This window comes from Maniola hyperantus, chromosome 6, assembly GCF_902806685.2.
Source record: "Maniola hyperantus chromosome 6, iAphHyp1.2, whole genome shotgun sequence".
In the NCBI taxonomy this organism is placed as follows: domain Eukaryota; kingdom Metazoa; phylum Arthropoda; class Insecta; order Lepidoptera; family Nymphalidae; genus Maniola; species Maniola hyperantus.
In genome coordinates this window covers 9,336,185-9,362,754 of record NC_048541.1, presented here as the reverse complement: position 1 = coordinate 9,362,754, position 26,570 = coordinate 9,336,185, and the positions used below count along the sequence as shown (strand labels likewise).

General features: G+C 35.9%; 3 protein-coding genes across 7 annotated transcripts in view; 2 read left to right on the top strand and 1 right to left on the bottom strand.

The window, feature by feature from the left end:
- The first annotated feature begins 4,487 nt into the window (after positions 1 to 4,487).
- On the top strand, positions 4,488 to 10,852 carry LOC117983198 (uncharacterized). The gene is made up of 7 exons (XM_034969679.2): positions 4,488 to 4,691; positions 5,271 to 5,467; positions 5,971 to 6,119; positions 7,078 to 7,223; positions 8,152 to 8,405; positions 9,074 to 9,226; positions 10,420 to 10,852. The coding sequence occupies exons 1-7, from the start codon at positions 4,511 to 4,513 to the stop codon at positions 10,669 to 10,671; spliced, it is 1,332 nt and encodes a 443-aa protein (XP_034825570.1). The 5' UTR covers positions 4,488 to 4,510; the 3' UTR covers positions 10,672 to 10,852.
- A 2,203-nt stretch (positions 10,853 to 13,055) lies between these two features.
- LOC117982794 (uncharacterized) lies at positions 13,056 to 21,710 on the top strand. The gene is made up of 4 exons (XM_034969218.2): positions 13,056 to 13,459; positions 14,826 to 15,035; positions 16,603 to 16,814; positions 16,914 to 21,710. The coding sequence occupies exons 1-4, from the start codon at positions 13,304 to 13,306 to the stop codon at positions 17,008 to 17,010; spliced, it is 675 nt and encodes a 224-aa protein (XP_034825109.1). The 5' UTR covers positions 13,056 to 13,303; the 3' UTR covers positions 17,011 to 21,710.
- Btk (tyrosine-protein kinase Btk29A) overlaps positions 19,717 to 26,570 on the bottom strand; it is a 33,101-nt gene continuing 26,247 nt past the window's right edge. For all 5 annotated transcript variants that reach the window (XM_034969214.2, XM_069499441.1, XM_034969215.2 and 2 more), the window contains one exon: positions 19,717 to 25,833. In XM_034969214.2, coding sequence (XP_034825105.1) covers positions 25,732 to 25,833 — 102 coding nt within the window. In that variant the 3' untranslated portion in view covers positions 19,717 to 25,731. The remainder of the gene's footprint in view (positions 25,834 to 26,570) is intronic.

Genomic DNA, 26,570 nt, shown 5'->3' with positions numbered 1-26,570 from the left:
GCGAGTCTTTGTACAAGTTTTTGTTTACGAAACGACGTAATCTCGATGTTTACCTAGGCCAGAAGGTCGATATAATGTGTTACGAAATTCCCTTGATTAGCAAATGGGGCTCAACCTCCGCCCTCAAATATTGCTTATGTACCTACATCTGTATTAAGTTTAACAATGATGTCCACTTTAAAGCCTGAAACAAACCCAACGTGTGACAGTAGAACGGTGCGATGGCAGATATACACGCGGGTAGGCTACCACATTGAACGTGCTAGTATTAAGTACATTACTTCTACTTACTTATGTTCCTTACAAACAAGGAACTATTATAAAGCACTTCACTCTTAGAACGAACGGCGGATACACCATATACCTGGCAGAGTGTAACTTACGCGCGCTTGGCAATGTGAACGCCTTCACACAATTCCTATTAGAGTCATCATCATGATTGCCATCATCATCATCATCAACCCATCCCCGGCTCACTACTTAGCACGAGTCTCCTCTCAAAATGAGAGGGTTTGGCCATAGCGCTTGCACGCTGGCCAAGTGTGGACTGGCAGACTTCATGAACCTTTGAGAACATTATGGAGGACTCTCAGACATGCAGGTTTTCTCACAATGGATACCTTCATCATTGAAGCAAGTGATACTTGCGCAACAGATCACCTTGGCGCGGAGTTGCAGCCAGTATTCTTGGCACCATTCCACGCGGGCATGATTTGTATAGTAATTAGATAAGGCTAGCTTTAAGTTTTATTGTAATATTTTCATTAAAGTGATACTTAAAACGCACATAACTCTGAAAAGTTAAGGATCGAATCCCGGACCCCCAGACTAGGCAAAGATATTTAAATAAAAGCGACTCTTGCTACTACGAAATAAAGTGCAATACAACTCGCACAGTGCTCCGGCCTGAAATCAATAAACATCTCTCTTGCTGTCATCTTATCTCTTTTAATCAGAAGAGATAGGTATGAGCTACGCGAGTGTAGCCAAAGGAGCACACCGTTGTAGGTGTATTTTCTCAAGTCACGTGCCGTGACCTAGTGAGCCTAGACCCTAGAGTGACATTAGGTTCAACTTCCATGCCGTGTTGGGCACGTCTCCCTCGCGAGTTTCGTATGTTTCAGACTTGAAAGTTACTATCTAAGTACTTAACGCATTCTGAAAGTTTTTGACGCTATAAGATAAGAAAGTAAAAGTTACGACCGGGAAAAAGTTTGTTGTCGTCGTGGTGACAAAATGCCCGTGACGGATTTTGAGCTTGTAATTTATCTTTTGGGTAAAATCTTAGTAAAATAGACGTTTCTTAGTCGCTCGTTAAATTGGAGAACACTGAATAAATTAGCTTCATTATTTCCCAGGACCTCAACGGTTTAATTTGATCTCGACGAGAGCCCTGTGCTCTCATTTAATTACTTTGATAAATATTCTAATAATGCTAATTTTTCCATTCATTATTATAAATGTTTTGTAGTTTAAAATTACTACATCCTTTCTAGAGACAAAGCTCTTGTAGAAGTCTTGTAGAGGTTATGAAATCTACAAGTAGTAGACAAAAAACTAAAATCAATTATAACATTTAGCATTAGTAACATTATAATATTATTATGATAACCACCGGCAAATAGTGGAAACTCTGAAAACGAAAATACAACAAATACAAATTGTTAAGGCAGCTGTAAGTACTACTTAAGTACCTACGTAGTACTTACTACCTATATTTACTTATAAATATCCGCAGTGATTTTTTGTGCTACGTCACACGTTTTTAATCCAAAAAAAATAAGTACTTATTACGTCAATTAATAAATAACAAAGAAATGGGGAATACCAAATCGAAATATTATCAAAATGTTTGCGTACCATGTGATACTGGGCGTGTTGTACAGCGTAATTTTTTATCAAAATTGGTGTTACCCACCCATATAGACATTTCTTATTGATAAATAATCATAATTGATCCGGTGTTAGGTTTAGCTAGATTAATAGAGACAGATTTTGTACATAATCGAACCAAATGATTATAATAATTCATAAGTTATGAGCATTTTTTCTTTTTACTTAGAAATATAAACGGTTCGAAAATACGACGAAAGGCTTCCACAAAAGGCAGGTAGTGCCCCGTCCTTTAGTTTGGCTTGTCTTGGCGGAAGCACTCCCGTGCGCCCAATATAATAGGCCCTGATTATCCTTACCTAAGTGAGAAGTTCAAAAAATGTGGTACCATATCTCCTTCCAAATTTTCTTATAGGCAACTACGTTCGATCGCTTAGCTGTACATTAGACCAACTGATATACAATAAAGAGAAAAAAGATTATGTTTTAAAAAGATTTACTTATTTTTTCTGAAAGATAAATAAAAATAAATAAATAATTTACAACAAAGGAGTCGGTTAACAACACACAACAAATAATAGAACATTGAAATAAATTTTACATGGAATCTACCGCTGCTGGTTCGGAATACCTACTCTTACTAACGAGAAGAACCGGCCAGAAACTTCGCGGTTGCTCTTTTCAAATAAGTATAAGTACTTATCTAAGAATTATTACCTCCTATGTCGATGGTAAGTATTCAATTTAAAATAATATGCCATGTTGTATGCCATCTACGACAATCATTTTTGTTTCAGATAATGGAACAACTTGCTGTACACGGTGTAAAATTCTCTTTTTCTTTGATTTTAGGTTACATTACCTAAAATCAATGATAAAGTGGAAATTTATTTCACTGATCGGAAATAAAGAGATTGGTTTTGAAGAAGGAGATCTGGAATCAAATGAAGCCAGTGCCGTAATGAATGAATTTTATCATAGGTAGACAGGAATGGCGCAGAACTGATAAAAACTTCGCTCGACACTGAGGTCTTCATCCGCTCCGCCAGGTAGCCAAATCAAGATAATTCACATCATACAACATTACTTACCTCATAAGTAGTAACAGGTCGATTTAGTGCCGCAAATAATACTTATCTAGAACATAATATTGGACTTGGTCTTTCAAAAATACCTATAACAATATACCTTACTACTATAATCATCATCATGACGATCAACCCATCACCGGTCCACTACTGAGCACGGGTCTCGTCTCAGAAAAAGAAGGGTTTGGCTGGGTTACCACGCTGGCAAAGTGTGGATTGGCAGATTTCACATACTACCTTTGAGAACATTATGGAGAATAACTCTTCGGTATTCTCACGATGTTTTCCTTCAACATTAAAGTTACAACGATAGGTAGGTACCTACTTACTTAATTTCTCAAAACGCGCCTAACCCTGAAAGGTCAGAGGTACGTGTCCGGGATCGAATTCGTCCGACCCCCTGACTAGGACGACGACGTCTTAACCACTGAGCTATCACTGCTTTGCTAATTAATATAATATCAGTTGTATAATATCTATATTATTAACTCATAATCTTAATAATCTTAGGCGACAATTTTTTAGGGTTCCGTACGTCAAAAGAGAAAAATGAACCCTTATAAGATCACCTCCTATTATTCTTCAGTGCTTGAAGACACAAGCAGCAGGAGTGCAGAAGTCTTCGAACAGTGCCTGTTGCCAGTGATGACATATGGATCCGAGACATGGTCGCTAACTATGGGCCTCATAAGAAGGCTCAGAGTCACTCAGCGGGCGATGGAGAGAGCTATGCTTGGAGTTTCTCTACGTGATCGAATCAGAAATGAGGAGATCCGTAGGTGAACTAGAGTAACCGACATAGCTCAACAGGTTGCGAAGCTGAATTGGCAATGGGTAGGGCGCATAGTTTGTAAAACCGATAGACGTTGGGGTCTCAAGGAGCTGGAATGGCGACCTCGCACCGGAAGACGCAGCGTTGGAAGACCCCCACTAGGTGGACGAACGACATCAGACGAGTCGCAGGTAGTCGCTGGATTCAGGCGACGCAAGACCGTGGCGTGTGGAAGACCCTACAAGAGACCTATGACATCTATCGATTGATGAAGACGATGATGATGATGATTATAAGATCACCTTGTTTTCTGTCTGTCTGTCGGGTCTGTCAAGAAATCCTACAGGGTACTTTCCGTTGACCATGTAGAATCATGAAATTTGGTAGGTAGGTAGATCTTTTAGCAAGAAAAAATCTAAAAACCGTGAATTTGTGTTACTTGCATCACAAAAAAATGCGTTCACGAAAAAAATATTAGTTTACAAAATCTTATCAGATATAGTAGATGGCACTGTTCGTCATTAACATGCAGTGTTCTACATACCTAAAAGTGTAAGGTAGGTACATACATATTACATATATATCTTGTTCGATGGTACGAAACCCTTCGTGTGCGAGTCATACTAGCACTTGACTGGATTTTTAAAGATACCATTATCTCGCATTGGTGGCAAAAATAGTCTATACTTACCTATGCTTAAAACGAAAGATATGGATTTCGTATAAATATCATAAGCATGGTGCTTTCATTGTCACTGTTTTCTAAAAGCTGGCCGTTGACCATTGTTAAGGAATTGAGGTACAGAAGTAACATTCAATGTTTCGCCTACTCATAGCCACGTTGGCGGTGGCGGTGTCTGCCACTGCCCTTCCTTCTACCCTGCCAGATCCAGCGAGAATCAGCTTTAAGAGCGATGACCAATTTGAAGATTACGTGGATACCTGGCTTGCGACTGAGCAACTCCAATGGTTTAACCAAACAATCTCTTCACGAAGTGGTAATTTATTCTCTTTACAGTGTTAAATTTCTCTCATGTTTGTGCGTACGAGTAATTTTATACATATTTGTTTAAAGAAACTAACTAACGGACTAACATTTACATATCAAAGCTTCTCTAATGAAAATGATTATACAGGAGGTGAGTAGCAGCAAAAGTAGACAGTAGGAAAAGGGAACAGCGGGTTTTGCCGGCTCGAACTAATAAATTTTGTACATGACATAGATATAGTACGCGACAGGTTAAATGGCACTCGGGGAGGGAACACCCGCCCAGCCCCCGCGCTAACTCGTGCGGGCGAGCGCGGCTAACGTGCGGGTGCAGTGCGTTGCGTCGCCCCGCCTTGTACCCCAATCGCCATGTCGACCTGTCGCGGACTATAGGTACTTCAGAAATTATTTTCAAGTAAATATTGCATGCCTTAATAACACTAGATAGGTAGGTATATGTAGGTAAGTAAGTATACTTACCTAATTATGTAGTATGTAAAAAAAATATTTTTTAAATATTACTGATTTCTACTTATAACCTACTTGTATTTGTATACTTGCATATTATTTTTTAACTTTAACAATACAGGCTGCAGCTTAAGAGTAAACGGTGATTTTGGTCAACCACAGCCCGTGTACCTTCTTAGAGCAAGGAACACTTTCCTCGCCCCCACTGGCACTACTGGTCAAGTTCGACTTAACACCGGAGAGGAAGTCATTGTCTCTTGCCCAGGACCAAATAGACAAATTCGCCATCCCAACATTGTTTCGACCGTTCATACTGCTGTAAGTAGGCTGTAAGACTTGTTTTTATATTACAGTAAGGGCCTGCACAAACACATACGATTCCTCGTAATAGTAAATGATTATTCTGATAAATATCTTAGTACAACAAAATCGTTGAAAACTTGTAGATAGTTAACCACTTAAAGGTTAAATGATGGAAGATTATTTCGAAGAACCGAAGAAATATCGGATTATTGCGAACCCACAACGGAAGAGGAGCGGTGGTAGACTTACTAGGAGGAAACCAAGCCACTCGTCCTTTATAAGTGGCTTTTAGTCATTGGGCTCGAGCAGCACAAGTCTGTAGATCAAATGGATTGTAAACAAATTTATAAGAGATGTTTCAGTCCGGCAACGGGGACGTCGGTGCAGCGTAGAGGAATGAAAAATCGGAATCATGTTGAATGATAAAGAAGAATGTACTTATTTTACGTACATATTATACTTACAAAAACAACAGTAGGTATGATGACACTTAAGTATAAAAATTTACTATTTTTTAGACTGCTCGATGTGTTAGCAATAACCTAGTGTCAGGTGTTGGGTGGTTGAATGGAAATCAAGCTTTTGGACAAATTACTTGTAGTAACCATGCTACGTTCGAGACACAGCAAACTAATCAAAGATGCTTCAACAATAATGTCGTTATACGGTATGCAATTTCAATCATGTACCTACTCTTACAATCGTATAAGGTCGTATTAATAGACGTTTCAGTATATTAGTACCTACCTACCTACGTAGGTAAGTACCTACCTACAAGTTTTATAAAATGTTAATTGAACAAATTCCAAAAAAATAGCCTATTTTTTTGACCATGTCGCCGTTTAAGTGTTTAGAAGAGCTGGCGATCAGAACCGGACTAAGTACCTACCTAGTAGATACTCTTTTAACTCGAATCAAATTTCTTTTAATCGTAGTGTCTTGATCCAGTTATAATCAATCCCTGTTATTATTTTCTAAGAAAATGGACTCAAAGAGGCGTAAGAAATAATTGCTTCCAGAAATGGGTTTCAATCAAAAACCGGAGTTACCGGAATAAACCAATACTAAAAATATAAAAAATGCAAATTGTAGGTAGTCGCAGTTTTGTCAGCTTTTACGTGACATTTAAAATGTCGGGAATCAAACGATAGCGAAATAGAATTTAAAAAAGGAACAAAGTACTCATAAATATCTAACGGCATACCTATAGTACGCGACAGGTTGAGACGGCAATTGGGAAACGAACCCCACACACCCGCACAGCCCCCGCGTTAACCCGGTGCGGGCGAGCGCAGGTGACGTGCGGGTGCGCGGGGCGTCCCCCCGCCTCATACCCCGATTGCCAACTCAACTCAACCTGTCTCCGATTTTGTAAGCCAGTTCCTCGTTTTGTTTCCCTATTCATAGATAAAATGATAAGTCTGTATTAATCTGACTTACTTCAGGCCCTAAGGTAATTTTTTTTTTTATTTGCGATTTGGATAATTATCCAATTTCGTAACGTTTTTGTTGTAATTAGTTAATTACAACAAAAACAGAAATTGCAACAATGAAGAAATCTATATAAAATCCATCCATTCTTTTTTTTTCTTTTTGTTACGGTCTCTTAAATTTTACTATTACAGTACTGGATTTATTGTCAACAACGTGTTCCATGTCCATTACTGGTCCTGCTTTGACACCACCCGAATGGAAGTTTTATATGTGTGGTATAATCAAGATGTAACAAACGGAATCCATCAAACTGGGGTTGGTCGACCTAGCTGGTTAGGTAAGAATTGCATGTTATCCATACTAATATTATAAATGCGAAAGTGTGTCTGTCTGTCTGTCTGCTAGCCTTTCACGGCCCATCCGTTCAACCGATTTTGACGAAATTTGGTACCGATATAGCTTGCATCCCGGGGAAGGACATAGGCTACTTTTTATCCCGGAAAATCAAAGAGTTCCCACGGGATTTTAAAAACCTAAATCCACGCGGACGAAGTCGCGGGCATCATCTAGTTTATTAATAAACCGTCGATTCATAAACATTTGCATATTTTCATTTCAGATACAAAATAATGTAAAAGGAAAAGCTGACTGACTGACTTACTGACTGAGTGATCTATGAACGCCCAGCTCATACCACTAGATGGATTGGGCTGAGGCATACAGATAGCTATTATAACGTAGACATCCGCTAAGAAAGGATTTTTGAAAATTCAACCCCTAAGGGAGTAAAATAGGAGTTTGAAATTTGTGTAGTCCACGCGGATGAAGTCACGGGAATTAGCTGGTCAGAATATATAAGACAAGTTAATGATTTAAGCATGGTGTTTTTTTTTTAAAAGGCTGAAACATAAAACCCAGAAATAGGGAATAGAAGTGAAGTCAAGCTGCTTCTTCTGCAAAGACGAGGGCTCAGCTTCGAGACACGCAATCCGAAATACCTACCCCGAATAAGTTTCACTTATTTTCCCTTTATCCACTTTTAATAAAGTGTTTAAGTAGATAGGTACTTACCTACATTTTAGAGAAAACAATTTAAAGAATACTTATTCATAAATTGCAGATCCGTCGGAATTCGATAAAGCGAAGCACTTCGGCTGCGGTAGTCAGAGATAATCGGATTGAAATTGTGCTGGTTTTGCAATTTTTGTTACCTACTGTTTGAAACTTGTTTATCAAAAACTGTAATTGAGACAATTTCTTTTTAGCGGGCCCATTTTTCCCTGGTGTAAATATTAACAATATTTATACCCAAAACAATCAAAGGCAGGTCTTTGCCAACCTATTGGGTAGCAACATGGTTGAGAGATACTTAACATCTACCCAGTTCTTGGCTCGTGGTCACCTGGCTGCTAAGACCAACTATGTCTTTGCGACCGGACAACGTTCCACTTTCTATTTCATCAACGCTGCTCCACAATGGCAACCTTTCAACGCAGGAAATTGGATGAGACTTGAAATAGTAAGTACCTACTAACCAAACTTTAGAACGTCTAAAAATCTGGGCAATCAGTGTTTCTAAACGTTCGAAAGCGCGACGCTAATGCGATTCTGCGATTATTTTTTCTAGAGAATCAGAGGGATACTTTTGCCTACACATAAATATTCGGAGAGAAGGTACTTACATGTCAACGACTTATCTATATATATAAAAGGGAAAGGTGACTGACTGATCTATCAACGCATAGCTCAAACTACTGGACGGATCTGGCTGAAATTTGGCATGCAGATAGATAGTTATTATGACGTAGGCATCCGCTAAGAAAGGATTTTTGAAAATTCAACTCCTAAGGGGGTGAAATAGGGTTTTGAAATTTTGTAGTCCACGCGGACGAAGTCGTGAGCATAAGCTAGTTGTTGTACAAATAAGACGTATTTTCCATTACAAGTATATTATAGCTGACTTATAAACAAGTCACTTCTCGCAGCAACGTGTAAGCGACATGCTATGCCCAACACAGAACTTTCTTACCGCTCAACGAAACCGTGACATGAGTAAAGAACCAAATAGGACGTCTAAAACCTGGGCAACCAGCGAAGCGCTACACTAATATTTTATGTGACAAGTTCCCTGCAATATGTTTGTACCTTTAAAATCGGCTATGTATCTAAATTCTTGTTGTATTTCAGAATCTTCGTCGACGCATTGCTGCTGCCGGATACAACACCGTTATCTACACGGGCACATTCGGCGTCACTCAATTAAGAAACAGTGCTGGGCGGTTCATTGATATATTTTTGCATTCTAACAATCGTGTTCCTGTACCTGAATACTTTTATAAGGTAGGAACCTAGCTACCTGAAGGGCTTCCGAGACGGTCAAGCGGCTTGACTTCAAGCATGTAGGTTTTTGCTTGAGTCAAGCACTATGCCCGTTCACAAAATTTGTTTGATTCTTGAGTCAAGCATTTACGTGCTTGACGCGTGATTGATGTGATTTTATATATTTGCTTGACGCGACGTTCAGACAGTCTTCGAGATACCTATGACAACTGGCGTTTGCTTGATCAAGCCACTTGACGGTCACATCAAGCTCGCATCAAGCAGCTTGATCAAGCTAAACATATCTACGTGCTTGACCGTCTTAGGGGCTCTTTAGATTGTAGAATCTACAAAACATAGTTAATGTAGTAAACATTTCCCAAGAGTTTGTAGGTATGGCAGTTCTGTTTTTCCATGGGATGACATTTTGACCTTTGCTTACCAACGCCCCTTTCCACAATGCAAACTAGATAGAATTCGTTTGATTCGCTTTAATTTACCTCAGAGATCTTACCTAAGAACGAGGAATCGTCTCATTGCATAGCTGGTTGTTGGTGATTATACTAAGTATTTATGTGAACGAGTGAAAAACATCATGTCACGACACTTTGCTATAATAAAGAAGAGCCAGTTCCGGTCACTCCAAGATATTTTCCATTTAGCCTTAAAAAATGGTTGCAAGGGAAAAATTTTTACTCCTTAGAAGAATTTTTCAAACATGATAAAAAGCGTTTTTGACATTCTATTGTTGGACATTATTTAAAAAAAAAAAAAAAGCTTATTACAGTGCCTATATTCGCTTGGTTTTGACATTTTGGTTTAAGTTTAATTTTATGATTTGCCTGTATTTTATAAACAAATATTTAGTCACACTCAATAATCACAACTGTTAACTATATTTGTACGCCGCCATGGCTAATGTGCTGGACTGTTTCTTAGATTTAACATCTTATGTACCACATTATGCAAATAAATAATTATTCTATTCTATTCTATTCTAATATTAGTAGGGATAATTAGGTAATGGAACTCAACATGATCGCGCGCGCCCCTTCGTATACTCGCGTCCCTAGGCACGTGCCTAGTTTGCCTTAGGGATAATTCGCCTCTGACCTACTCCTAACACAAACTTTACGTTTACCTACTTGGAAGGGAAAGGTGATTAACATGGCTAATAATATTCTTTAAAAATTATAATTGTGGATATTTTCCAGGTTGTGTACGACGCATCTCGTCGCCGCGGTACTGCGTTTATTAGTATCAATAACCCGTACTACACTCTCGCCGAGGCTCGTCAACGCCAGTTCTGTACCGACAGATGCCGCAACAACGCCGCGTTCAACTGGATCAACTGGCAACCAGACCGCGTAGACATCGGGTACAGCTTCTGTTGCACTATACCAGATTTTAGGAGACGCATTGCACATGTTCCCAACTTTAATGTCGCTAACGGACTCCTTTCCTAAAATACTAGTATTAAGTATAAAGTACCTACCTACGTAACTGTGGGGACGCCCCGCACACTCACACAGCCCCCGCGCTAACCCGCGGTGCGGGATCTAGCACGGGTATGCGGAGCCTCCCCCCGCCTCATACCCCGATTACCATTTCAACCTGTCGTGGACTATAGGTAGGTACCTCTACTACACCTCCTATATTATTGATACTAGACTTGCTATTGTCAAATTGTTTTCGAAGCGACTAAGCGACAGAAGACATATTATTGAAGATGTGTTATTTATAACACATGTCCAAGCTTTTTTGTCATTTAAAAATGACAAAAAAGCTTGAGATTGAGTTGCTTAACAGCTTTGATATAGTTCTAATAAGTTTAAGTTTAAGTGATTTTGTGAAGTGGTGATAATAAAAAGAATACCCCGCTGAGTTTGTTGTGGACTTTTCTCAGACCTGGGCGCGTTTGGAACCTTTAGCTTTAGTTTTTAATTAACATACCCAACTAAAATTATCACCACTATCACCTGTATCCCGAAACCATCAAAAAGAGTAGGTACTTACCTACAAAGTACCTACCTACTTTGAATAAATGATTTTAATTGAATTGAATTTACACATTTTATCCTTCAATCACGCCGCAACAGGTATGGATCAACGGGATTTTTGCATGGTTATAGTTGAAAACTTGGAAAGTGACAAAGGCTACTTGTTATAATTAGGTACCTGGAAAACAAAAAGTTCCTGCGGGACAGCATGCTATTTTTACACATTTATCCTTCAATCACGCGACGTGATTTTTTGCATGGTTTGGTTATACTTAGTTATAAACACAGATGAGTGAATCTCTAATCCGTGGTTATAAACATGGAGATTGACATAGGCTACTTTTTATTCTGGGAAACCCAGGAAAACAAACAGTTTCTGCAGGATAGCATGCTATTTTTAAACATTTATCCTTCAATCGTGCCACAACAGAGCTACAGATCTTATAGCTGACATTCGGGGAAAAATCTGAAAACCCTGAATTTGTGGTTACATCACACAAAAAAAATTAAATTGTGGTAATGAACTACCTAGCTAATAACTAGTGTTTTTAATTTTCAAAATAAGATAACTATATCAAGTGGGGTATCATATGAAAAGTATTTACCTGTGCATTCTAAAAACGATTTTTATTTATTTTTATGCATCATAGTTTTTGAATTATCATGCAAAATGGCGAAAAAACACGACATCAGTATGGAACCCTCGTTGCGCGAGCCTGACTCGCACTTGGCCGGTTTTTTTTATATTTAGGGCCAGTACATGTACCCACGGTATATCCTGCTGCGCGATTGCTTTAGAATGACACCTACAATGTCACGATCGCAATCACCTCTGATTGGTTGACGCTCGCTCACTATTGGCTACAACGCATTGTTGCAACAAGAATAGCACAAATTCAGCCAATCACAACAATTGATATTGTAATAATGATTGATGCAGGTTTTACGAAATCGCCCTACTGATAATAGATAGGTACAACCATAGGGTACAACATAAAATGTGTCTGCATCTTATAGCTATATTTAGCACTAGGTAACTATAGTAGTTAGTTAGGTATTTGAAAGTTTGTAATTGCATGGTCCTTAAAATTTAAATCGTTTTTATTATTCTTCCTCGATTTGGAAACAGGGACGGCTTTCCCAATTTCACATTCAGTTAAAACTAGATAAAACTTATTCGATTTCCGACATTGACATGTTCAATATATTCCATAAAATTGAGGAGATTTTAATTGCTAGCAGCCATTGTTCTACAACTACGCCCCGTCAAATTGACCGCGGGGCGTATTGGCATTATTGCATAGATTAAAGATTAACCGTATACCGTGATCTACCTTTATTACTCTATCTACGTCAAGTATTGGAACTTGACGTATATAGAGTAATAAAGGTAGATTGAAGTACTGTGTAGCCGCGTATGAGATAGCGATAGCACGACGTAACGATGAATAACACGACAATTATCACCATTGTTTAGTAGTCAATATTTGTATTAACCTATCAACAATATTTGTATTAAACGTTTTTTATGTGAAAACAAGTAAATAACTAATGAGAAATAACACAATTACGCCACGAATTCTCAAAGTTTGTTTTGCAACTAATGTTGCATTCCTTGTATGTATTCTGGAAAAAACCAGTTACACGATAAGGGGCAAAAAATAAGTTAGCTGCGTCTCTGTTTATCACATTAGTAACTTTATCTGTGGTTTCTTTTTAGTGTGAATGAGAAAGCAAACGTTCCTGTATCTACTTTTATTACTCTATCTACGGCACTTGAGTGATATTGACAGTTGACAGACATGAGACAGTGTTAAGTGCCAAAAGAGCCTATCCTATATGTTATTGGTCTGTGCTTGTCGTTGTACCCTAAAATAATAAAAACTCGTACAAAATTTTAATTTCAATAATTCAGTCACCCTTAGAATAAGAATAAATATGTTTTTTCTTAATTAAATATAGTTTTGTTGAATTACGTATTAACATAATAAACTCCTGTTGTAGTTTGTGTCCTCTTCACGAAACGACGACGCCGTTGTGAAATCACAGTTTTCTATTCCCATTTTTTATAAAACATTCCATTGTAGGTATTGATATAATGGCTGAGGAACCAAAACCAGTTAACGAAGAAGATTTAAGAGAGTTAAAGGAAAGGATGAAATTAATTGTGGACGCGGATCCAGGCCAATACCACAACGATTATTCGTTGAAGAGATATCTACGAGCGTTTAAAACTATCGACAATGCATTTCAGGTAACTACTTACTGACTTAATTTAATTAGGATATACTCTATTTAATTTGGATATAGTTACTTTATAGGTACTTATTGCTATTTCACAATTCAAAGCTTTTTGCTCTTAAATTTTAGGCTAATTTAAGGTTTCCAAAGTGACTATGATGATACAATGCATTGTAGTATTTGATAATATTGAAAGTCAATACATTCTACTAGATAATGACTGTCACATGAATGGAAATTATTTGATTTTCCGGGATAAAATTAGCCTATGTTTATGTCCGAGGATGCAAGTTATCTCTTTACCAAATTTTGTGAAAATGGGTGTAATGGAAGGGCCGGGAAAGGTTTAGCATTTATAATGTTAGAATAGGTTATATGTACGTTTTTAATCTTTAATAAATTTTACGACATTTAAGGATCCTAAAATACAAATAACACGGTTTTGTAAATTGCTGAGGAAAAAATTTTTTTTTAATTATCATACCACCCCCTAATACAATAATGTTATAGACATAATTACCTAATTCTATTTATAATAATTAACTGAGCACCGCTGTCACCATGTAATGAAACGACCAGCTGCTCGATAGTGACTGTTTTATTTTCATTCTACCTGCATGCAATATAATATTTTATGTACTTAGTAATACGCATACAACAGGTATTACAGTACGCGCGGCGAGAGTTTGGCTTTGACCGTTATTGCGCAGAAATCAGAAATTGGGTATCAACGGGCAATTAGTGGGGTGCGGGGCGGGTGTGTAGGCGCACGCGGTGCTCTGATTGGCGCTCCACTGCTCCAGTCGTTCCCTGCCTCTGTTTGTACAATCACGTTCACAAGTGAATTGCTATTTTCGTTAATTGTTTATTATATAAGAATCTGAATAGCACTGCTGCTAAGACTTTTTTTTAATGTTAACTTTTGTATTTAATAATTATTTTAAGTTTTCTTTTGTTTGTATGTACCAATTTTACATGTATCTTGGAATAAATAATTTTATTAAAAAACAATTATTTAGAATTTTCATCGCTGTCTCTGTAAACTTTAAAAGGAAATAAACATTTTATATAAGTAAAATAACTATCAATAGTTTTAATAAATGAAGAAGTTTATCTATTTCGTATTATTTTCTAGCATTATTACCACTGTACATGAATTTTGACCCACTCAAATATCCAACCTGGTACATAAAAAAGGAAAAGTATTGTGTGCGTGACAGTACCCATGCGCAGTAATCCCCTCCACCCGAAGGTCAAAGCCAAACTCTCGCCGCGCGATCTGTAGCTGGCTTTGTCTTGCTAGACAGTGGTAGTATTAACTTGTCATAAGTGCAATGAATAGGCTTACATAAATGAACATTATTCAATTTTAATTGTAGGCCATATTAAAAACAAATAAATGGAGAGTTGAATATGGTGTACTTGACTTGCATGAAAACAAAGAACTAATAGAAAAATATAAAGACAAAGCTAGAGTTCTACGCCACAGAGATATTGCTGGTCGGCCAATTGTTTACATCCCAGCAAAAAATCACAGTTCAAGCGATAGAAGCATTGATGAGCTTACAAAATTTATTGTATATTGTTTGGTAAGTACTTTTTAATCAACTCTACGTTAACTCTTCTTACGCCTTATTCAACATACATTTTAGAGATGATGGGAATAGTTGTTATGGTGAATAATTCAATTAGGTATTCCCTAAAATGATTTGACATCATAACACTAACATGCCTCTAGAGGTGTTGAACCTTCCAAAAATGTTCACTTTTTCTGCCTATTAAGGTAACAATCTTGTTATTGATCATACACAATAAATTCAAACTAATTTTTCTTTCAAAAATTATTTCAAAAATGTTACTTATTTATTGATTATTTGACACAACAGCAAATAAGTAAAATTTTTATTTCATTTATATTCACTGATGAATATTGAAACAATTTGGAAAACTAGTCAAGTGCGAGTCAGACCTACAAACGAAGGGTTCTGTACCAATGTACAAGATATTATAACACTATGTGCTTTTTATTTTATTTTTAATTTGCATGGTGGTCATTTTGAAGTGCATCGTTTTGGTGTTTTACTGTTTATTTTTATAGCAACAATAGAAATACGCGCGGAAAATTTCAACTCTACCTATTTATTACGGTTCATGAGATCCAGCCCGCTGAGCCCGCATACAGACAGATGGGTGGACAGCGGAGGCTTATTAATAGGGTCCTGTTGGCACCGTTCGGGTATGGAACCTGATGAATAATAGTAGCCAACTGTGACAACTTAAATACATTTAAAAAAAACTGGACCAACTTTAAAATTCTATAAACTCTATAGCCTCTATTAAGGCCTATAAACTCTATTAGTCAAGGCCAAATTAGCCTCCAAAAAACTTGGAGTGCTCAACAGAGAAAAGCGGTACTTCGCGCCCGAATACAGGCTTCTTCTCTATAAAGTGCAAGACCACCCACATATGGAGTACTGCTCTCCTTTGGGCTGGAGCACCTTTGCTAGTACCAACTCCTTAAATTTGAACGGATCCAAAGGCGGGCTGTTTGACTTGTGGACAATCCCAAACTAACCAGCTCATTGGAAATCCTGGAGCACCAAGCTCTCTTTGCGTGTTCTATCGCCTTTATAATGGCGAGTGCTCTGAAGAGTTATTTGACCACCACCCTCCTTTTTCAACAAGCGTACCGCACGCCACCGCAAGCAACTTCACTCCCACCGGTTGCCTGATGCACTTCGACCGCCCGGTGTGCCAGATCCTTTTCTCCATGCATTGTTCAAATTAGATTACAATATTGGGTTATTCAAGGGGTAGACCAATAAACTCTTAAAAGGCCGACAACTCATTGGTGGGTTTTCGGGTACTGCAAGTGTTCATGGGCGGCGGTAATCAATTAACATCAGGTGACCCCCGCCTGCTCGTTTGCTCGCTATTTTTATTTAAAAAAAAACTGCACACTGAAAAGTTGTTTTTGTCATGTTGTCAAATAATAAAAGCAAAATGGCCATATAAAAATAAATAATTCTTTAGACTGGACATGGACCCAACAAAACCATGTTCAATTATTCAGAACCTTATTTTGAAGTTAGTTAAGAATAATATACATGCTAAAATTGAACATGATGTTACATTAAAAAAATTATTATTTTTTAGGAAGATGCTAGTAAGAGGTGTTTTGAAGAGGTGGTGGATAATTTGTGCATCGTTTTTGACTTGAATAACTTTACTTTGTCCTGCATGGATTACCAAGTCCTGAAAAATTTAATTTGGCTTCTCAGTAGACATTATCCAGAGAGACTTGGAATTTGTCTCATCATTAATGCTCCAGCATTTTTTTCGGGATGTTGGGCAGTTATAAAAGGATGGTAAGCTACCGAAAATGTCTTACAAAAAATTAAGTAATAATAATTTATTACATATTTTATATATATAACTAGCTTTTAATAATATATTTACATTTTTAGGCTTGACGAAAATACATCAAGAAAAGTGACGTTTGTGAACTCTGAAATGGAACTCTGTCAATATCTTATACCAGACATCCTGCCCACAGATATTTAATGAAGGTATATTCATAAATATGTATATTGTATGATGTATTTAAATAAATTAAACTTAGCCATATTATTATACTTGCAATAAGTTATTGATGTTTATACTAGTCATACCTAATTATGTATTTATATACTTACTCTCTTGTTTAAAACTATATCAAAATGGACATAGAGAATATGACCATTAAAATAAAAATCAAACATCATCACTCAATAAGTTATGTTTTAAAGATTTTGGATATAAAGAGGCAATGGATTCACTAAAATAAATTGTGAGGCATAGCTTAGTTTTGGAATCTTATTACTTTTTCAAAAGCTAATAATAATTTACAAGCCTAATATTAGGTATACTTACTGTAATATTACAAAAATGAATTAAGCTGTTGTTTTATTAGACAATTATAAATATTATAATTTATTATTGTAAGTACCTAAAATAGTTGCAATTTAGTATACTACTATTTCTTACTATTAACTTAAGTACAATTATGTAAGTTAGTTGTTGTATTTTTTTAAAATGTAAGTCCAAATTACATAGATTTCGCTTTGATTCATAATATTTTTACTTTGAACTTTAACTTTGAACAAAATAAGTACTGAATGTTTTGTAATTTGTACGTAAGTACATAGCATCATTCCAAAAATAATGCTTAAAAGCCACAATGTTACTTTACAAAAATTGTTAGATAAGTACCTAACTACCTATGTAGAAACAATTAAAAAAAATTAGTTTCAGTTGCTGTAATCATGCTTTATTTTATGAAATATATAATAGTCCAGCAGACACCGCCTGTTATTTTAAGTGATTAATTCACAGAATTTTCACAGAGGAAAACTTGGGCGTCTCGTCGGACAGAACCTACTCACGAAAATTCAGCCTGTTATTAATTACAAAAAAACAAGTGGCGGCTGCTGGACCATAATATACATATTTATTAAATACATATTTAGATTTTATGTTACTTCATTTTATGATTTATTTTAATAATTTTACTCTGCTGCCATTCATAATTTGTAACTTATTTATTTGTAACAGTTTTTTTATTATTTTAAGTTTTTTTTTAATAATATAGGTACCTATTAAAATACTTTTGCAATGTTGCAATTAAATAAATTAGTAGGTATTGATGTTCTGAAGTACCTATAACAAGTTAATCTTGTTATAGGTACTATTACTTTAATATTATGTTTGTAGTATTCTAGTATTCTGTGGTTACGCTCTACTTACAACAGGGTACTCTGTGTATAAAAAATATAGTTAGGTAAATAAATATAATTATTTATTATTTGAAAAATTTAATCACTGTGTATTTTATTTAAAAAATTCTCTGCAAAAGGAAAACGAAATAATAAATACAACAATTTAAAAAATATTGCTAGCTAGCTCTAATTGTCTGTCAAAGTCCCGTCAAAATAGGTTCAGCCGTTCCGAAGATTAGCCCGTTCAAACGGACAGACAAACATTTTAAAAAGCGTCAATCAGTTATGTTATGGTACAGTTCAAATAACCATATGAGCTTAATTTGAGGTAGTTATTTCAAAATTACAGACATACGTAGGTACTTCAATTTTATTTATTAGTAAGTATATAGATTTGAGTATCTCTACACGTATTTACATACTATTACGTATACAAAATACTGTTACACATACCAATCTACAAATTAGTAACTACCTATATAAATTAGTTTTCAATATGATTATAGAAATGTCACCCCTTCTATAGTTATTGAAAGAACCCACGCAACATATTATTTTAACTACGGGGTTGTATTCAATGAAGTTTCCAAACTACTAAGCATGTAACTCTGGAAGTATTCATTTTCAAGTGGGTTTTTAAGCAGGCTACTTACCTTTTTTGATAAAATTTCCACAATCTTGCTAGATAAAAGATGACAAATTTATTAAAAAATAAATATATTATGTACCTACCTATTCAATAATATTCTTATCTTATACTTCATTTCATTCCGTTATATTTATGTGATAAAATCAATTTATCAGATAAAATGTTCTGTATAATGTATAATAAGTATTGGGGCCGATTCTCTTGTAGGTACACAATGGGGCCGATTCTCTTATACACAATCTCTAAACTAAATTAAATTAACAGGTCTAAATCTAGTGCTATCCTTTTCCGCAAGCAACATTATGAAAGGGATAGCAATATATTTAGACGTGCTATTTTAGTTTAGTTTAGAGATTGCGTACAACGGAATTAGCCACAATCTCTAAGCTAAACTAAATTAACTGGTCTAAATCTAGTGCTATCCTTTTCCGCAAGCAATATTATAACATGGATATCAATAGATTTAGACGTGTCATTTTTAGAGATTGTGTACAAGGGAATCGGCCCCATTGTATCTCGAAAATTAATAAAGAAAACCACAATTATTCTTTTGTATAATATATTTACTTACAAAACAGTTATATGTATAGGTACTAATTAATCGCTGTACAATTTGCAAGCAAACTTCTTCAAAGCATTCAAATAATTAATTAATGTAATCATAATGTACTCTATTGTACTGTTGACGCTGTGACAAATTTGAATCACAAGAGTAAATATATATAATATAATAAAAATATTACAAAGCATTCATAATAGCTATAGAGAAGTTATACAACTTATTTGGGAAACTTAACCGAGATTACAGTCATATTAATTCATACACGATAAAGAAAAAAATTGCATTAAAATTAAAATAACATTATTCAGTCACAAATACTTAAAATTATATCTACAAAAATTTAAATATGGAGTAGAACCTACACAAATAGTTGGCACAAATCTGTGTCGCTACTATGTGATGGATTACTATCACAATGATTAGAAGCATCCCTTTCATTGTGGAGTAAATGGCGACCCAACGCACAATAATTTACAATATAATCTCTATCACATAATATTATAACATCCATCTTCCTTTTCTTATTGGGACGGTATTTACTCACCCACATTGAATTAATTTAAGGGATCAGAAAAATATTTAGATGCTAATAATAGGCAATTAATAATTATTTTAACTATTTTAATGACATAAGCCATACCAAAACATGTAGTGGTTAAACCCCAAAATTATGATTAGGGACGAACTTTACATTAATGATATGCAAGACAGTTCAGTAGTAAATAATTTCAAAATTAATTATTATGAATTATTTAATTGGCCAAGAATTTAATGATCCTGTGTCATCTCTTGATACTTGTAAATCAACAATTGCTTGGTTGACTGTCAATTGCTAACAGTGCATTCAACTGACAAACATCAGTTAGTTCAACTAAATATGACTAGGTTTTTAATCACACAAAATACATAATATACCAATATTCGTCGTAGAAAACTACATAAATATTTGCAATTTAATATTAAACAAACAGAAAAACGGCTACTATACATTTTGCGACTATAATTCCTAATTTTATTATGTAGGTGATGCCTGCGAATTCGCGTGGATTTAGGTTTTTAAAAATGCCGTGGGAACTCTTTGATTTTCCGGGAAAGTAACCTATGCCACTCTCGGGATGAAAGCCAAAAGGAAAATTTCATAAAAATCGATAAAACGGATGCGCCTTTAAGAAACCTGTGGCAAATCCTGATTTACCGGGATAAAAAGTAACCTATGTCAATCCCCAGGAAGTAACTCTGTACCCAAACATCGAAATCGGTCAAATAGATGGGCCGTGAAAAGTTACCAAACAGACAGACGCACACTTTCGCATTTATTAATATGGATATCCATTTCAATATGTCTCTTGAAAAAAAACAAAATGAAAACTGTCAATAAACGTGTTAAAAACACAAGTGTAAGATGTAATACGAAAATGAACAAAATATATATATATATAGATAACAAGTTTGTTATAGTGCGTTATTAATTCATGGAAGCCAGAATTTCAATTACGTGGTTCTTAAAGTCGGCCTGTTATTAAAATATTTTGCTAGATACCTAAACAAAATAATTTACTATTAATGTCATTCAGAAAAACTACATAAAATTAATTCAACACTAAAATTGATGAATCCTAGGTATTTAGGTTAAAACCCCGCCTAGTGTCTAATGGAAAGCATTTTATATATACTAGACAAACCACACTATTTCTCCCATTATTTTTGCCTTTTTGGTTCATCACAAATCGCCACTGGTCATGCTTGAAAAACCAGATAGGCATAGCATAGGCAGATAGGTCATAGACATAGACATGATCGGCTTTCGTTATTTTTATTCTATGCAGGCTTTAAAGTTAAAGTTTTAATGAAATAAGTCGCAATTTACTGTTTTTAGATGTCTCATACTAGTATCATACACAGTAAAAACTACATTTGGTAAAGATATGATGCTATAATGTGTGTTATGATACAATTCGATAAGTAATTTAAAACGTGTGATAAATAATACTTATTTATGCATGCAAGGCGACTAGACATAATAGGTATCAAATGTTAAACTTGAAATACTGTGCTATAAAGGCTAAGTCTTGTTCATAATAATTATACAGATTACGAATGTTTGATAATGGTAATAAAGTAAATTATGTGTACATATAATATATAGAGGCAGTGGACGGTTAAACTGGTTGCCCCTTGTAGATATTCCTAATAGGTTTTATATCTTATAATATTAGACAATTCATTTAATTGAGCGAATACATAAATAATATGTAATTGTAAAACATAAACTATTATAATATATTATCTTGGTTCATACATGTGTGTCATTTTAAACCCTTTTATTAAAATATGTAATATGTATATCCTCTTATCCCTGTACAAATCTCAAAAACTAATTTGAACATCTCATGTTAGTGTTTGCGTGAGTTGTGTGTGATGCATTTGATTAAAATCCTGAGTAACACACACTTGGAAGTTTTTCTTACACTAGATAGGAAGTAATCTTGTTGAGACTTGAGACTAAAGACTTGTTTCACAGCCCGCCAAATAAGCTTTAACTGACAATACAAAAACTGTCAAAACATCAATTTATTCATCAGATTTTTATTTGGCAGTTCTGAAACAGGCTCTTCAAATGACAGCTAACAAAATAGAACAATCACAAAAAAAATCGTCTTATGCATTTGTAGAATATAAGAAGCAATTTTTTACCCACGACGGAACGGAACAGAGGCAGTATACGGTGTTTGAGATAAGAGGATACTTATGAATTTAGGTATATGGAGTGGTTGCCCATTACCATTTTCCTCGAAACCACTGGCACCTATTTTGATGCTGTTTTTTGCAAAACAAAAAAACAGATCAATAAAAAATTATATGGTAAATTTTTTAATATATAGTCCGTATAAAATGACGCCTCACGCACCATTTTAATTAACTCTATGGGTCAACTGTCATGTCAAAAGTACGGTTTACCCAAAGAATTTCTAAGTACTACTTCGTAGTATGGGTTTACCTTTGAAATAAGGACTAAAATCGTACTTTTTGACATGAAATTTGACACAAAGCTAAAATAGCGTGTGAGGAGTTAAATTTTACTCATTATAATTCATTTTTTTTGTTTTTTGCTTACTTATTAATATTAGTAATACTGGACATGTCTTTTCTTAAAGGAATTATAATATTATCATAAATGATTATATAAAATAAAACTGTAAATTGGTAATAAAATAACTAATAACATTTAGATGTTGCAAAAATATGGGTTGATACTTTAATACAAAACTTGTTAATTATTGTAAAGATTGACTTCAAACATCCTCAAAGGCGTCGAACTTTTGTTTCTTAAATATTTAATAAACAAAATCTACAGCAGAGGGGTAACCTTGATGGTATGTATTTATATTATTTTTCTAATATACTCGAACTTTGCTACAGACATTTTCATAAAAATATCTTTCCTACAGAGCATATAAATATTTTAGAAAACATTTGCTACTATGGTAGTAAATTAAACAGTAGGTATTTATATAAAATGTTTAAATTTCACCTGGCTACTGCTGATTTCATGTTTAGTAAGCATTTATTAAATTTACCTACATTATTTCTAATGGAATTGGTATTTCATTATAGAACTTGATCTCACTACAAAAAGTGGAATGTTGAAATTACGCGAAATACAAGCAAAATTCTTTCTAATGTTCAAATTATGTGTTGTTTCGTAACTGCATTGTAATCTTTTTGTCTTATAACTTTCCTTTTTTCGTATCAATTGAAAAAATCATTTTCTCGTATCAATAGCGATCGTACGATTCACGGACGTGGATCGCATGGTGAAACCATAGTCGTCTTACTGACGTAAGACGAGAAATATCAGAGAGAAAACTTGTATATGAGACTAACATAATGCTGCTGGAAAAATAAAGAAAACTGGTTTCATACAAAGTATTCTACCTAGTATATGTAGTAGTCTCTGCAAACATGCGTCTCTGATTTACACACCATCTCGTCTCACCTTGGCAATCTGATAGGTCATCTAGTAGTATTCTACTATCTATGATCGAAACGAAGCGCTCTATCTTGAGTGTTTTTAATTAAACAAAACTTGTATACTAAAACGTCAACATTTAGTATCCCAAGTTACAATTTAGAATCGGATTCGCTATTCGTATTAAACTTAAATGCAAAATAGTGACATTTTGTAAAAATCGCTCTCTGGCATATCTAGCATTAATGTTATGGCTGCTCCGAAATTGGAACATACACCCGTATTCACAATCATTACTATGAAATCGCACAGTGTGCTCGAACGCATAGTGTGGATTCCACCAATCAGATTATCGAAAATTGACGTGACAAATAATAATCTGATTGGTGGAACCACACACTGTGCGTTAAAGCGCACTGTGAGACCTCATAGTAATGATTGTGAAAACGGGGGTTAGTCATTTTGTGAAATATAAATCGCAGCGCGCAGATAAGACGCTCCCCTGTATGTCAGGTATTTGCGTATTGTTTGACGCACATAATATTTAAAAGGCTAAATCAGTCGTACACCCTAAGGCCATCAATAATTGGGTATTTCAATCCACTTTTTTTATTAATTTATTATAAACTAGAAAAAAACTAATGACGTAAACTGAAAAAACTAATGAAATCGATCAAATAACAAAAAAGTTACAAGCATTTAAATATTTCTGATTAGACAGAGACAGCGATACAGCAGTTTGACGTCACACCTACTAACGCCATAATAGCTTCGTGCGGTTTCATACAAATTTTTGTTTTGCGAGAAAGGGAAAGAAGACCCTCCCACTCCAAAATTAAAATGCCTGTAACTTTGTACATCTTTGTTGCAATTTAATATTTTTTTCAGTGTACGTCATTATTTTTATTCTAGTTTATAATAAAGCAATAATATTTATCAAATTCAAAAGTAGGCAAATACCCAATTACGACGCACAACTCAGGGTACGTAGTCAGCTAGCGGTATCAGTGTGGGCTCTAAGGCTGATCTATTTTTAAGCGTATTTAAACTTTGCTCAGACTTTATTAAAAACAAGACATATCTCAATTTAACTGTTTTAAGAGTGATTTTAGATTAGTGTATTTTTGCACGTAATAAGCTCGTTACGTACGCGCCATTTGTGACACGATAAACTCATTTCATCACGATTAACCCACTACCGGCCCACTACTAAGCTGGGTCACTACTAAGAGTGAGAAGGGTTTAGGCCATAGTCTGCCACACTCGCCCAATGCGGATTGTGGATCTGCGTATTGCGGATTTGGAACCAGTGGTAGATGCATCCGACGATTCAAAAGTACTTGTGAAAGTTTACTTGAATAAAAAGTATTTTCATTTCATTTCATTGGCAGACTTCACGCACCTTTGAGAACATGGAGAACTCAGGCATGCAAGTTTCCTAACGATGTTTTCCATCACCGTTAAAGCAAGAGATATTTAACTGTTTTAAAAACGCACATAACTCCCGAAAAGATAGTGGTGCGTAACCGGGATCGAACCCCCGACCTCCCAAAAAGAAGGCGGACGTCTTAACCACTAGGCTATCACCGTTTTTTACACGCAAACTATAAACTCATTTACACGCAAGCTATTTCTTCTTCAGAATCCATTTCAGATCCCATTGGTTCGAGTGAACTTGCAGAAACAGCCGCGTGCGCGCGCGTTCGATTTATGGAAGCGCGAAATGTAGTGCGCTATTTCGTGCAGAAAAAACGCTTATCTGAAACCGCCCTATGTCTGAGCAAAGTCGAAGTACACTATAGATTTGTCTTAGGTTGAGATCTATAGAGCGTACTTCGACTTTGCTTAGATTTAAGTAATAAGTTTAATCGAGATCGATTTATAACGGTGATATAAGGCTGTCTCGTTTTAACAGTGTCTTAAGTCCGAGCAAAGTAAAAGTGCGCTATATAGACCTCAGCCTACGAGTCAACGCACACTCAGCAGCCAAATGCTCGAGCAGTTTTCATCGGTAAATATCTAAATCACAACTAGAATAGGGTTAAAAATATATAGTTCAAGAGAAAATCCACACAGGAATTATCTCTTGCAAGCAATTTTGAACTTTATGTTAGTTGTGACTTAGTCAATTATGAATTTATCAATGTAAATTGCTCGAGCATTTTGCTGCTCAATTTTGTATGATCCTAATCATATTATTGTGTTTACGAGACGAAACACGAAGGGGGAACACAATGTGCGCTCAGACGGGCTCGGCGGCGTGCAGGCGACGCGCGCGCGGCAGCGTGGCGCGCGGCGGGCAGGGCGCGCGCGGCGGCAGCGGCAGCAGCAGCAGCAGCAGGCGCAGTCAGTCGGCCAGCACGCTGTGCGCCACGCCCGCCAGCTCCTCCTTCAGCAGGCGGAACGACGGCCGCTCCTCCGGCAGGTGCCGCCAGCACGCTTTCATTACCTGCGGCAACAACCAACAGTAAATGTGACACCATCGACCATAATATCTGTGGGGTTCTATGGGTAAAATAGGAATCAAGTAATCGAAAAAGTGACGGCAATTTTTTTAAAACAGATGTCTCATCATCATCATCATGATCAACCCATTACCGGCTCACTACAGATCACGGATCTCCTCTCAGAGTGAGAGGGGTTTTTTGGCCATAGTCTACCACGCTGGCCATGTGCGGATTGGTAGACTTCACACACCTTCGAGAACATTGTGGAGAACTCTTAGGCATGCAGGTTTCCTCACGATGTTTTCCTTCACCGTTAAAGCAAGTGATATTTAATTAACTAAAACACACATAACTCCGAAAAGTTAGAGGTGCGTGCCCGGGATCGAACCCCCGACCTCCGATTAGAAGGCGGACGTCCTAACCACTATCAATCTATCAACAGATGTCTAGAAATCATAAAATAGAAAACTGTTGCCAAAATTAGAAAAACTGGGAGACACTTCCCTCAATATCGGCCGTTATACCAGCAGAAACGGAGAAAATAAAAGGCTTAACTCAGTTGTGTCACATAATCCATACTAATAATCATACATGCGAAACTGTGTCTGTCTATCCGCTAGCCTATCCTTTTAACCGATTTTGACCAAAATATGACAGAGATAGCTTGCAGACCGGGGAAGGGCGTAGGCTACTTTTTAACCTGGAAAATTAATTAAAAAAAATTCATTCCACCTAAATT

Bases quoted from the DNA above. Each gene is read 5' to 3' on its own strand.
- LOC117983198 (XM_034969679.2), top strand. From the start codon at position 4,511: ATGTTTCGCCTACTCATAGCCACGTTGGCGGTGGCGGTGTCTGCCACT. The intron at 5,468-5,970 runs GTAAGTAGGCTG...ACTATTTTTTAG, and splicing joins TTTCGACCGTTCATACTGCT to ACTGCTCGATGTGTTAGCAA. The intron at 6,120-7,077 runs GTATGCAATTTC...TTACTATTACAG, and splicing joins AACAATAATGTCGTTATACG to TACTGGATTTATTGTCAACA.
- LOC117982794 (XM_034969218.2), top strand. From the start codon at position 13,304: ATGGCTGAGGAACCAAAACCAGTTAACGAAGAAGATTTAAGAGAGTTA. The intron at 13,460-14,825 runs GTAACTACTTAC...TTTTAATTGTAG, and splicing joins CTATCGACAATGCATTTCAG to GCCATATTAAAAACAAATAA. The intron at 15,036-16,602 runs GTAAGTACTTTT...ATTATTTTTTAG, and splicing joins AATTTATTGTATATTGTTTG to GAAGATGCTAGTAAGAGGTG.